At 41.8% G+C, this 13727-nt stretch overlaps 1 protein-coding gene across 2 annotated transcripts in view; it reads right to left on the bottom strand.

Moving 5' to 3' along the window:
• The window catches only part of ABCD3 (ATP binding cassette subfamily D member 3), an 88499-nt gene extending 76493 nt beyond the window's left edge, over positions 1 to 12006 (bottom strand). For both annotated transcript variants that reach the window (XM_054721404.1, XM_054721405.1), the window contains exon 1: positions 11380 to 12006. In XM_054721404.1, coding sequence (XP_054577379.1) covers positions 11380 to 11489 — 110 coding nt within the window. In that variant the 5' untranslated portion in view covers positions 11490 to 12006. The remainder of the gene's footprint in view (positions 1 to 11379) is intronic.
• Positions 12007 to 13727: the final 1721 nt, after the last annotated feature.

Genomic DNA, 13727 nt, shown 5'->3' with positions numbered 1-13727 from the left:
TGATAACTGAGGTACTTTTTGTATTTTGTTTATGAGTCACTGTCTTAAAATATGGTTCCTCCCATGCATTTATAAAGTAGTGAGTGTTAGGTCTGATCAAATAATTGAATTAATACCCCCATCCCTGTGAACTGACCTTTAGGCCACTTCACAATGGACATTTGACTTACTTAGACCACATTCCACTTGCTAAGACAATTATCTCTCCCCTCCAGAGTTTCCCAGAATCTGGACCTGCACAGAGAATTCTTCACCCAGAAAAAGCCCGCCTAGAGTCCTTTAACACCCTCTTGACTCCCCATCTTTGGAAGCTGGTGCCATTTTGGAGCTCAGCCCATCTGGTTTTCCAGATGACCTAATAAATTCATAATTCTTTACCCCCTTTAGCTTCGTGTGTTCCTCCTTCGGTGACACTACCAGTGAGCATTAAATATTTATTTACTTAGAGTAAATCAATAGGTTTTTAATGATACTTAAAAAGAACTCGTTGGTCACTGCCAGAGGATAACAGGAAACTAATGTATTACTTTAAAAACTGGTAAAGAAGCAAATGTCTACCCTGCCTTTCCTAACTAAACTGTACCACTGGGTAACCAAATAGTAGATGAAGAAAAGTTTCTTTTTATGAAAGCATTTCATCTTATAAATGAGTAAATAACAGAATTTTAAATATCTCCATTCTGTAATCGCTAATAAATTCATTGATCTAGGCATTAAACATCAATGGCTGCTAAACTCACGAAAAATAAATAACCAGACACTGATATACCTTCTGATGGAGGTTAGACCACATCAACACCTAGGAAAATTCTTGTCCAAAAACAAACAAAAAAATCTGAACTTGGTCAAGTTTTTAGATCCAACTACCAATTTATAGGAAATACAGAGAAAGAACAAAAATTATACAAATAGCATAACCCAGATTATTTAATCTTTAGCAGTCAAAAACCTGATTGCTTCAATAAAATGTAAAAAGTGGTAAGGAGAGATGGCATTGGACCATGAAGATTGAGACTTTAAACAAACAAAAAATAGGCACAACTAAATTACAGTGTTTTAAGAATGCACATTTGGGTGATAAAATTATAAAACACTACTAAAATGCAATTACTATAGAAGTCAGGATAGCAGTAACTAGTTAGGGGAGAGGGAAGGGGCTAAGATCAGGAAGGGGTATGTGGAAGGCTTCTAGGGTAGATGACAAAGATTTATTTCTTGATCTGAGGAGTATTTACAAGGGTTATGCAGTTTCCTGTATTTGTGGTATAATATACAATAAAAAGGTCTAAAAATCTTAAGAGTATTATACCATGACTATATATTTTAATATTAATTTACAACAGTAAAACTTTAAGTTAACTTCATTTTGAATTTAATGTAAGACTTTTTAAACCCCTGAATAATTCTTGATTGTTCTTTTGTATGTAAGTCCATCGGATAAAAATGCTTTATTCTGACTTTTACCTCCCACGTGGCTATTTCAAACTTAAAAGTCTTAGAATCAGGTACCATTTTTACCTGATTCCTCACTGGTAAATGAAAATAATAAAATAACTATCTCAAAAAACTGTTGTGAGGAATAAATGTTAACTAGAACAATGTTTAAAATATAATTAAGTGCTCAATAAATGGTTAATAGTATTGTCTTCAGCTTCCTGTCCTTGCAGTCTCTTCTTCTCAAATCTTAACTCCAGTAATTCCATGACTTTGCTCATACTGTTTGCCCTATCTAGGATGCCTTTTACCCCTTAGCAACACCATTTATTGAAGAGACTGTCTTTCCTCTATTGTATGCCCTTGCCTCCATTGTCAAATATTATTTAAGTATAATGGCTTGTCGAATTCTAGGTTCTCTGTTCTGATCCCTTGATCTATATGTCTGTTCAAGTGCCCATAGGTAGATGAATGGATTAAAAAACTGTGGTACATTTACATCAAGGAAGACTATGCAGCAGTATAAAAGAAGGCTCTCTAACCCTTTGAGACATCATGGAGAGACCTGGAGAGTATTATACTAAGCAAAATAAGCCAGTCGGAGAAAGACAAGTATCACATGATCTCACTTATATGTGTAATCTAATGAACAAAATAAACTGATGAACAAAACAGGTCCAGCGACATTGACATATTTCAGAGGGAAGGAAGGTTGAGGGATGGGGGGGGGGGAGGGGGGGAGGAAGAGATTAACCAAAGAACTTATATGCATACATGCATAGTCCATGGGCAAACCAACAGTGTAGGGAAGGCCTGGGGAGGGGGTGGGAGCAGAGTGGAGGGGGTCAACAGTGGGGGAAAAAGGGGACATGTGTAATACTTTCAACATTAAAGATAAATTTTTATAAAAATTTTAGTCTTTCTCACTAAAGTAACATAACCTTATAGGACCATATTTTTTCCTTCTGAGGAAATAGCATGTCATGCTGCTTACTTCATATGTTAATGAAAGTATACAAATGTTTTAAACTGTGACATATAGACACAATATCCTGATTAAATAACTAAATTATTATTTACCAAAAGACACTGCCTCATTCCACATAGCATATTTATTTTCAATGGCAACAGATAACTTCTTAAGCATAGAGTAAATCATACAATCTATGCTTATGGGTAGTATTGTGGTACCATTATAGTAATATCTGAGATTGCTATATCTATTCAGACATTAAAATAACTGGTTATGCTTTGATGACCTTTATTTTCAATGTTATAGTTTATTAATTTAATTGCATTAATTCAGGACTGCTAATCTAGCAAGAGATAACAAATGCATGTTTCAAAAAACCAACTTTAAGCATACTCACTATATTTTACCTAATAAGGCTTCAAGTTATCTCAAAAAAAATAATAATAATAATCCCATTAAAGCACAAACATCAGTTATCCAAAGCATCTTATCCTATATTATGGAAGGCTACGTTCTTGACAGAGATGCCTAAAACCAAAGTGATTTCCTTAAAAAAAAAAATTTTTTTTATAATGAAAGCCATGTTCTTAAACAAAGGCCTGATGCCTAAATTTTTTGTAGAAATGACTACAAATGCCACTTTTAAACAACTAATGTTCCATAAAATTAAAAAGTTAATTTGGTATATATAATTCTAAAGAAAATTACAAAGAGCCTGTCTTTCTTCTTCATAATTCCAGCTTATACTTTATTGAAACAGCTTATATTTTATTCATCAGACCATGGATTAGTTTGATGTTAATCCGAGAAAAAAATTACAACTTATTTATCTAAATTGATAGCATGGCATAGGTACTTAGAAGAAAATGATAAATTCTAGGAGCAAAAATGAACTCATCAAAGTCATGTCTGATCAAACTCATTCTCTTCTCTGAAGGAAATCATGAAAATCCGTAAACTTAGTTTATTATGCTACAAAGCACTTGATGATGTACCAATTGGGGATTCTCCACCTTTTCCAGGTAAAAGAGACCAATGCCACATTCAGCTCTAGGGTCTCATCTTCACAGTTCGGTAACCTAGAAGGGGGAAAAGGCCCTTCCTTCCCACTGACTCCAGCAGAAATATCCCCAAGGAGGATTCTGACTGGCCCAATCTAGATCAGATGCCTTGCCCTATGGTCAGTGTTAGGTCATTAGCAAAATGAAATGTGTGAAAAGGTGCAAGGTAGTTGTTAAAGCTGAGAACCAATATAATACCCAGAGGGTGTCAATTAATAGACAAGTTACAGTGGTGTAAAAACTCTGTTCTCTACTTAATTTATTGGGAAAAGAGAGAGAAGGAATAGTACTAATTAAAGTGTGCCAGATTTTTTTTAAAAATTAGAGGAAGTGATGTGCCCAAACAAAGAGAAGTATAAATACCTGCACCTAAGTTTAAAATAAATAAATAAATAAATTGAAGAGAGTAAAGAGAAAGCAATTGTGTAATCTAAATATGAGTGAAGAATATTATTTGTCATAAAAATGAATGTAACCTCACCTATTCTAACAAAAGCTTAGGATCTACAAAGCAGGTTCCACTCTGTCAGTCAGGACTACACTTAGAATAAAGAAAGAGTATCATATTCAGGAAGCAGCAACTGAAAAAAAATACAGAGGCCTGAAACCATGTCACATAAAAGTAACTTAAATACTATCCAGTTACAAGAGTAAATGATTCTGTCAATTCAAAAGGCTTCTGTAGAGAGATGTTCCTGGGCACATCTGGTAGTGAGAAGAAGTGCTAAGGAGAAAAGTAAAGCCAGGCAAGTGGGCAGAGTGCATGTGTGGAGGATGCTATTTTAAACGGAGTGGCAATGGAAGGTCTCCCTGTGAGATGTCTAACAAAAAAATGAAAAGAGGGAGGGAGTAAGCAGTGTGGATATCTAGGCAAGGAGCAATCCAGGCAGGGGAACAACGAGTACAAAAGCCCTGGAACAAAATGCCTGGCCAATGATGCTAATGTGCCCAAAACTGAGAAGTGTGATTAATTAAACAATCTATGCCTACTTCCCCCGTCACACACAGCGACACAGTTTGAGAATCTGCATCTGGATCACACTTGCCATTAGCTGGTCTCCGTATACCATTGCTTTTCCTGACAAATCCTTTAAGGCCTGCTTCACCTATGGCTGCTTAAGCATCTCCTTTATATTCTGAGGATCCAAATGGGGCCAGGGCCTGCCCCTGTAAGACCTACTCTCAGTTCATCCTAAGGGTCTCATGCAGCTACAGCCCCTCACTGGACTCATGCCTACATTTGCAAAACATTCAGTGGGCCTGTGAAACTGAGAAAGGTGAAACCAGCCCCTTCCAGAGCTTGATTTGAAAGATCTCAGGATGAAAGTATTCAAGCAAGTTGTAGTGAGGTTAGTGGGGAGAAAAGTACAAGGGGCAGAAACTAGAGATATGAGAACAACCAAGGAGTATAGAAAAGGCCCAGCAACAGGCCACAAGGCTGAGGCTTAGAGAAAAATAGTGAACAAATCTCCAACAGTGGGAATGTCTAAAGAGCTTGTAAATAAAAGAAAGTCTCCATATTAAGCTGTTCATTATGGTGATAAAATCCCTGCCACCATTCCCAAATTTTCAATAAAACTCTACTACAAATACCTGCTTTGTGGCTGATGCTGTAAAGAGATGAAGGCAGATTCCAAAAAGACAGGCTCAAGAGATAAGATGTAAATGGGATCTAAAATAGAGCAGAAGTGAAGTAGGCATGCCTAAGAGAAACACAAGCTCCCTGAAACGCCTCTGAGATATTTGAAGGAGGAGACTGTGTTCCCATCATCTATAGAATGGAGCTTTGAAAAGGATGAAGGATCACCCCACGAGCTGGTGGACTTGGCTGCACCCTGATAACTGACACCCAGTCAAGCAATCTATACATATAAAAGGCTAAGTGTACATCCAACCCGTAGTTATGATGCGCACTGACCACCAGGAGGCAGACACTCAATGCAGGAGCTACCATGACGCGCACTGGCCATTTAAAAATAAACGGCCTGGCACCGACAAACCAACACTCAGCTTCCCCCAAGTGGGACACGGGCCCCACCACCACCCCAGAGCAACATCCCACCAAATGGCAGCCAACGCTGCCAAGACCCTATGGCACAAAATACGGCCCAAAATCCAGCTCAGCCCAGAAACGGTTGCTGTGGGCTGGGTAATAACATCACGTAGCAACGCCAGGCCTCCTCTCCCTAGCAACTAGCCTCCTTGGAGTTTCTTCAGCCCAGGACACAACTTGCTTTATAGCCAGGTGCAAACATTTTACAATTTAACCAAATGTTTGTGAAGCGTTTTCCCAGGCCTCATCTCATTTGATCCTCACAAAAGTCCTGGAGTAGGTACATAGGAGACTCGGTAGAATCCTATTTTCTTTTCATTAGCCGGAAAACGGAGATTTAGGAAGTTTAGAAACTTGACCTGACTGAAAAGAAGAAAGAAATGAGGGAACTTGAAAATGACTGTAGGTTTTCTCACTGCACAGAATACAGTCAAACACTGCTACAGATAAATATTTTACCCTTTGTCCTCCCTGCGTGACCTACAATAATAATCTGCTTTGTGTTGATATTTACTGCCATGTTGCTGACAATTACCTGAAAGAGAAGTTGGGGTGCTTCACTGGGCTGGAAAAAGTTTAGCTAAATCAGAAAGCAAGTCTAATTAAGCAAGTTTATTCTATATATATATAAAAGGCTAAGTTGACTCGCGCATGCATGATACATATAAAGCTCTCACTGGCGCCAATCGCACGCGTGTGTTTCCATCTGTCATTGCTGATCGTGAATTTGGTTGACACTTCTATTATAAAGAAAGGGCGAATAGCAGTATTAAAATTTTTTTTCTAGTTAATTTGGTTTCAATGTGCACGAATCCATGCACTAGGTTGTCAGGAGCCAAGAGTTGGTCAAAGGATTAACTCTGACCTTACTCAGTAAGTTACTGAAACTAGGCCCACTTCCTCTTGCCTGAGGACAAAGCATTCCTTCTGTAGCCGCCCTTCAACTGCCACACCCTTTATCTACCCTTTATGACTTTAGCCGATTATCTAGGTCAGCCCCCACCCCTCCTAGGCATCCACCCCTCTAGAAACCACATATAAGGAACGCTGTAAAAAATAAAATTTCGAGGCTTGATCAGAAACCCTTTGTCTTGCCTCCATTCTTCTGCGTCCCTTGTCTGTCTCTCATTCTCTTAGGTGCGCCGCCTCGGTACCCTCGTTAGAAGACCCTGCTGGCCGGGGCACTGGGTCACTAGTTAACAGATAAAACAAGAAACGTACCTAAATTCATGCTTCAGAAGGTTAACAAGCGGGTGATTATCATTTAAATTATCAAGAGTTGTTAAATAATACTTCATGGAAGGGGTGACCCTGACCTCATCCTTAAAGGATAAGAGCCGAAGAGCAGAGGATACAGAGAGAGATATTCCAGGTATGGCTAACATGGTGAATAAAGCTCCAAAGCCAGGAATGAGTTTGGACTGTTTGGAGAACATTGCAGAAACTGGCCTATTTGGAACAGACACTGCCCATTGGCAGGCAGTGGCATATAAGATTAGCCAGGTAAGATGAGATCAGATGGAGGAAGACTTTGAAATCCAGGACAAGAAATCTGAACTGTGATAAGCATTCATAAGAAGGAAAAGAACTGCTTTGTTCTTTTTTTTTTGTTTTTCTTTGGTTTGTTTTTGAAGATCGTAAAATACTTTGGCAATGTAGACTGGTCCTTTCCCTGCCTTCTAAAATTAGCCCACTGATTTCCCACTACCCAGCTCATATTACACTACCCTAGGTACACAACTATTAATCACTTCTATGAAGATAATGTCCCTACTCATGTTTGTACTGGCCTCAGGGCTCCACTGCCTGTCAAACAATTACCTTCACAAGGTCTTCACCTATCCTACATCATTGGTCCAGCCTATAAACACTTATTGTCCATCGCATGACATGTGCAAACAAAGAATTTAAATATTACTCAATCCATGCCCTCAAGAAACTCAGAGTCTGATGTAGGCAGAAGCCAATAAAATGAACTAATACAGCCCTAGCCGGTTTGACTCAATGGATAGAGTGTTGGCCTGTGGACTGAAAGGTCCCAGGTTCAATTCCAGTCAAGGGCACATGCTCAGGTTGCGGGCTTGATCCCCAGTAGGGGCATGCAGGAGGCAGCCAATCAATGATTCTCTATCTATCATCACTGATGTTTCTATCTCTCTCTCCCTCTCCTTCCTCTCTGAAATCAATAAAAATATTTTTTTTAAAATGAACTAATACAATACAGAGTGGTAACTACTGGAGTAGAGGAATGCTTGAAGTAGCCTGAGAGCTGAGGACAGTAACATCAGTTTGGAGATCAGGAAAAGATAGAAAACACTTAAGAGAAAGTGTTGACGGAACTGAGTCTTGAAGGAAAAGAAATGTCAAAGGGTGGGGAGGAGACCTGGAGATAACAGTGATTGCCATCAGACTGCAAAGGCCGGGCAGAAACGGCCATACTCAGGGATTTTCAATCCCATATGGATACCTGGTAGAAGTCATCAAGTACCACACCACGAACACCATTTTCTCATGCTAAGAACTTTGTATTTTAGCATAGCAAAGTTTCAATAAAATTTTTTAAAAACCACATTTGTGTTTCTTAAAAAGTGGGACACGGATTGAAAGGACACCACAAAACTTCTTCTCTTCCTAACATAACATACCACAAAAATCTGATGTAGGCTGCTGTAACATTCAATTTATCTCCTGCTATCCATTCCTATCTCCAAACTAGGCATAGCACACATCCTTCAGAAATAAAACCTCCCCTAACTTCCCAAACACATTAATCTTTCCTTTCTCAGAACTTCTAAGGAATATCTGTCTGCAGTACACTGTGTTAGCACCTTACATTTTTGCCTAATTTACATTTACATTTCTTCTCTCTAACAAGTACATAAGCTTCCCGAGGAAGAAAAAAAAAAAAGTCATATCTTTTTTTTAATGTTTGTGTAATACACACACACACACACACACACACACACACACCCTACCTTTCTTCGTCCCGTAGCACCTAGCAGAGTAATGTAACATTCTAAAACAGATAATGCCTTTGAACTGAATACATGGTCTCCTTTACCCATGAGTAAAAATATTCTACTATTCCCCATAAATGAGGAACAAAATAAGATGTATAATTAGGAAAAACTGAGAAAAAAGTTAGTACAGTGACAGCAGGGAATGTATACAAGGGAACTTTCTGGGAAGAATAAATTGTTCTAATTTATGATAGGTGTGTGCTACACACCGTGGTGCCCATATATTTTATATATAAGTAAAAGTGCTCAAAGTCACTGGTCATCAGAGAGATGCAAATTAAAATGACAATGAGGTTTTACCCTTTGTCCTCCCTGCGTGACCTGTCAAAATGGCTACCATCATAGAAAACAGTATGGAGTTTCGTCAAAGAATTAAATAGGAACTGCCATTTGACCCAGTGATCCCACTTCTAGGAATATAGCCTAAGAAACCAGAAACACCAATCAGAAAGCATATGTGCACCCCTATGTTCTTGGCAGCACAATTTATACCAGCTAAGATCTGGAAACAGCCCAAGTGCCCATCAGTAGATGAGTGGATTAAAAAGCTATGGTACATTTATACCATGGAATATTATACAGCAGTAAAAAAAAAAAAAAAAAAGGGATCTCTTTCCCTTTGAGGCAGCATGGAGGGACCTGTAGAGTATTATGCTTAGCCAAATAAGCCAGTCAGAGAAAGACAAGTATTACATGATCTCACTCATATGAGATAAACAAAATAAACTGATGAACAAAATAGATCCAGAGCCAGGCTGGTGTTAACTCAGTGGCTGAGCGTCAGCCTATTAACCAGGAGTCATGGTTAGATTCCTGGTCAGGGCCCATGCTGGGGTTGTGACCTTGATCCCCAGTAGGGGGTGTGCAGGAGGCAGATGATTCTCTCTCATCATTGATGTTTCTATCTCTCCCTCTCCTTTCCCCTCTGAAATCAATAAAAATTAAAATAAAAAAAAAATAGATCCAGAGATATAGAAACATGGAACAAACTGTTAAATATCAGAGAGACGGGGGGTGGGGGGGGGTAAGAGATCAACCAAAGAATTTGTATGCATATATATGCATAATCCATGGACACACACAGATAATAGTGTGGCGAAGGCCTGGGGCAGGGGCGGGGGGGGGGGGGGGGGGAGGGGAGGGGCCTGAAAGGGGTCAATAGGGAAAAAGGGGGACATATGTAATACTTTCAACAATAAAGATTTTTTTAAATATATTTTATTGATTTTTTACAGAGAGGAAAGGAGAGGGATAGAGAGCTAGAAACATCGATGAGAAACATCGATCAGCTGCCTCCTGCACACCCCCACCGGGGACGTGCCCGCAACCAATGTACAGGCCCTTGACCGGAATCGAACCTGGGACCCTTCAGTCCGCAGACCGACGCTCTATCCACTGAGCCAAACCGGTTTCGGCTAAAGATTTTTTTTAAAATAAAATATATATAACTAAGATCTGTACATTCAATATATGCAAATTTTACCTAAAAACATAAAAGTAAGGGATGGGGAGCACAGAGCTATAGATGAAACAAGACTTGAAGAATGTTGATGATACTTCCTGGGTAAAGTGTAGAGGGTTTCATTAATATTATTCTGCATCTACATTTCAAAAATGTAATGTGTGAAAATTTCTGTAATAAAAAGTCATATATGTACATATAATTTAAATGGATGAAAAAACTGCATTAACAAAACTAAAAAGTAACTCAGAACATTAAATGAATTGTTCCCTTAATATTTGAAATAATGTGATATTGTAACTTTTAAAGTGGCTTTACTGGCTCCACGATTCTAAGAAATATCTTCTTAGGAAAACCTACTGTTGATAGCACAGGCAAAAAAAAAACCCAAACAAAACAAAAAAAAAAAACGCTGAGAAGCCACAGGTTCCTTAGGCACCGGATAGTAAAATTAACTAGCCCTATTACCAAATATACTCAAAAAAAGCCAGTACAATTTAAAGTGAGAATTTTCCAATCTTCAAACTGTGATGCCAAAAGACAGCGACTAAAAAGGCATGCGTAGGATTTTGGAAGTACCACATCTACCACGACAGACTCAACACCATTCTTGATAGTTTTAAAATAATTCAGTAATTTTACCTCCGTAATTTAAACTTAATTATAGGCTCATGCTTGGCATTCTCTTCTCAGAAATCAGTTTCTGAAAAAAGAATCTTGATCCTCCCCTAAAACACACTTAACACCTGCAGAGCCCCGGGAGGGAACCCTGCTTTCCGGGTGACACGCCAGGGCAGGCATTCACTGGCCAACTCCAAGGTGACACCCCTTGAGAAAGCAATTCTGCCAAGCGGATCCGGATAGATTCACAGAAACCATTCTCGCAACTTTCAACAGCGACTACTGAGGAATCGTGCCGAACCCCGTCGGAGCGAGCAGCCTCCAGCCTGGCAAGTCCAAGTCCAATCAATCCCACCCTCAAACATACACACACGTCCACAAAGCAAATCCACCGAGTGGCAGGAGATGAGATGGCAAAACTAGAACGCGCCCAGAAAGTTGGTAACAGAGAGGAGGTAGTCCGGGGACAGACACCCTGGTTCGCCTGCGGGCGCAGAATATACACACTCCCGGGGGCAGAGGAAGGGACCGGCCAGGCCGGCCGGCGGGGGCGCAGGGAGCGCGGAGGACGCCGGCGCCGCGGGCACAGCCGGACGCCCTGACATTGGAGCCTGGCAGCAGCCGCGGCCGGCGCTCTCTCCGCCTGACCCCGCGGGGCAAAGGGACCGGTCCGCCCGCCGCCGGGCGGGGCGGGACAGACGCGCGGGAGCGTCCGCTCGGTCCCGGGAAAGCGGCGCGGCCACGGGCTTTCTTACCCTTGCAGGCCGAGGGCGCGGCGCCGCTTGTGGAGCAGGCAGAGCAGCAGGAACGCGGCCCCCGCCAGCGAGGAGTTTCGCGCCGTCAGGTACTTGCTGAAGGCCGCCATGGCACCGCGGGAACGAGCAGCCGGGCCCGGGGAACGCGGCGGTGATTGCCTTAGTGCCGGAAGCGCGGGGGAGACTGGGAGGGGAGGAGCGCGGAGGGAGGGCGGGGCCGGCCGCGCTGGACCGCCCCCTGGCGCGCGCCGCCGCGCCGGAGCCCACCTCGGACTTGGGCGCCGCGGGAGCGCGCGCGGCCACCGCGGAGGCCGGAGCCGTCCCGGGCGCTCTCCGCGCACGCGCGGACCCCCGCAGAGTCGCCGGGGACGCGGGCGTGGAGAAACCGCGGAGCTTCCCGCGGTGCCTCCGGACTCCTCCGCTCCCGGTTCCCGCACCACCCCTCCTCCCACCTCCGCGCGCGCACACACACACCCAGGCTTTCACAAGAACTGGAAAAGCGAGCCGGGCCTGCGCCGGGGATTTCGTGGGATCTGCCACTCCACCCCCGGTGATGGGCCGTTACCACCCTCTTAAAGGAGCCCTGGGAGAAGGGAATGGCCCTAACACAGAGCCTTTACATAAAACGGGGGGCTCGGTCATCACTGACCCGAAACAACTGTCGGGAACTCCGAAGTGTAAGGAGACGGGGAAAGAAGGACTACAAATCCAAAAGCTTTTTCCAAGCCTGTGTTTTCCAAACCATGGATTATAGTAATTTCTAGGGGACCGTGAAATCAGTTTGGCAGATCGAGACCACTACTTTGTGTTTTAATGAAATGGGAAGGATCGAACACGATATAAAATCTCAGAATGCATCACGGGTAAAGGAGTTCTTTGAAATTTTTATTCCAGTCTTTTGTATCTATGTGTCCCAAGTAGTAATATAAGATGCATGTCTTTACGTGGGCCTGATCAAACAAAAAGTTTGAGAAACACTGTTCTTTGCAAAGAAGCATTCAGAAATAACAATCGTGCACTGTGTTAAACTGGCCTTACTCCCAGGACCTGAAGAGCATTCCAGATTACAGCATTCTTCTCCTGCCTGGCCCTAATGATGCAGAAATCGTGATTCCTAGCTTTTAGACTGGCATGTGTACAGTAACTTGGTCAGTTCCTCTCTTCAGTTGAGAAAATCAAGTGTGTTATTCAGAAAATGAGTACATAAAGCCTTGCATAATATGCACGCATATTAAAATAGCCTGTGTGTTGAAGTAGCCCTCATTAAATAGCCCACAAAACGTTGGTTTCAGCGCAAGTGGGTAGTTGCCTAATACAGATGACAAGAATCACAAGGACCAGATACCTATACTAATGGTGTATCTGTGTGTGTATAGGGGTATTCAACAGTCCAAATCTCAATGAACTAGAGCTTCTACTAAATTCTTCATTTGCCATGTATATATTTCATTACCTCATTTAACAATTGTGATTCGGTAAACCTGGCACAGTGGAAACAAGAATGAACAGATTATAATCCGTATTTTGCAGCGGTGGTGGAGGTGAAAAACATGGGGAAAATTATCAATATGGTAAGCGCCACATTGAAGGTATAAGCAAGGCACAAAAGAGTAAATGCTTAGGTTTTCTAAATCTAGAGCCTTTGATTAAGGCTTGACACAAAAGATGATTTTGTAGCTGAATCTTAAAGACCAGAGAAGTGTTAGGTTTGATCAAGCAATTGAATTGATACCCCTCCCCCCGGGAACTGGTTTTTCAGGTCATTTCACTATGGACATTCCCTTTGCTGAGACCACATTTCACTTGTGATGACCACATTCTATTATCTCCCCTCCAGGTATGCATAAAGAAGTCTCCGCCCAGAAAAAAAAGCCCTCCAAAAGTCCTTTAAAAGCTGCTGACTCCCCTCACTGGGTGCTGGAGCCATCCAGGCTCAGCCACCTGATGTGCAGATGATTGAAGAAATTTGTGATCCCTCACTATTCTGGCTTCGTGCATTCCTCCTTCGGTGACCTAACAAGAAGAAGTTGCCCAGAAGGACAAAAGGGAAAATTACTAGTTGAGTAATAAATTGCTTAATAATGTAAAAGTATTAGGAACCTTGGGAGAAAGTGACTGAATGAATCATTTTAGAGTCTGTAGCAGTGAAGGAATAGCATGCAAGGTGAGTCCAAAATGTCTGGCCCGCCCAGTCTATGTGGCTCAGTAGTTGAGTATCAACCCATGAAACAGGTCACCGTTCGATTCCTGGTCAGGGCACATGCCTGCGTTGATGGTTTGATCCCCCTATACAGGAAACAGCAGATCAATGATTCTCTCCCATCTTTGATGTTTCTTTCACTCTCTCC

This window comes from Eptesicus fuscus, chromosome 9, assembly GCF_027574615.1.
Source record: "Eptesicus fuscus isolate TK198812 chromosome 9, DD_ASM_mEF_20220401, whole genome shotgun sequence".
NCBI classification, from domain to species: Eukaryota; Metazoa; Chordata; class Mammalia; order Chiroptera; family Vespertilionidae; genus Eptesicus; species Eptesicus fuscus.
This window is presented reverse-complemented; position numbering and strand designations above follow the sequence as displayed.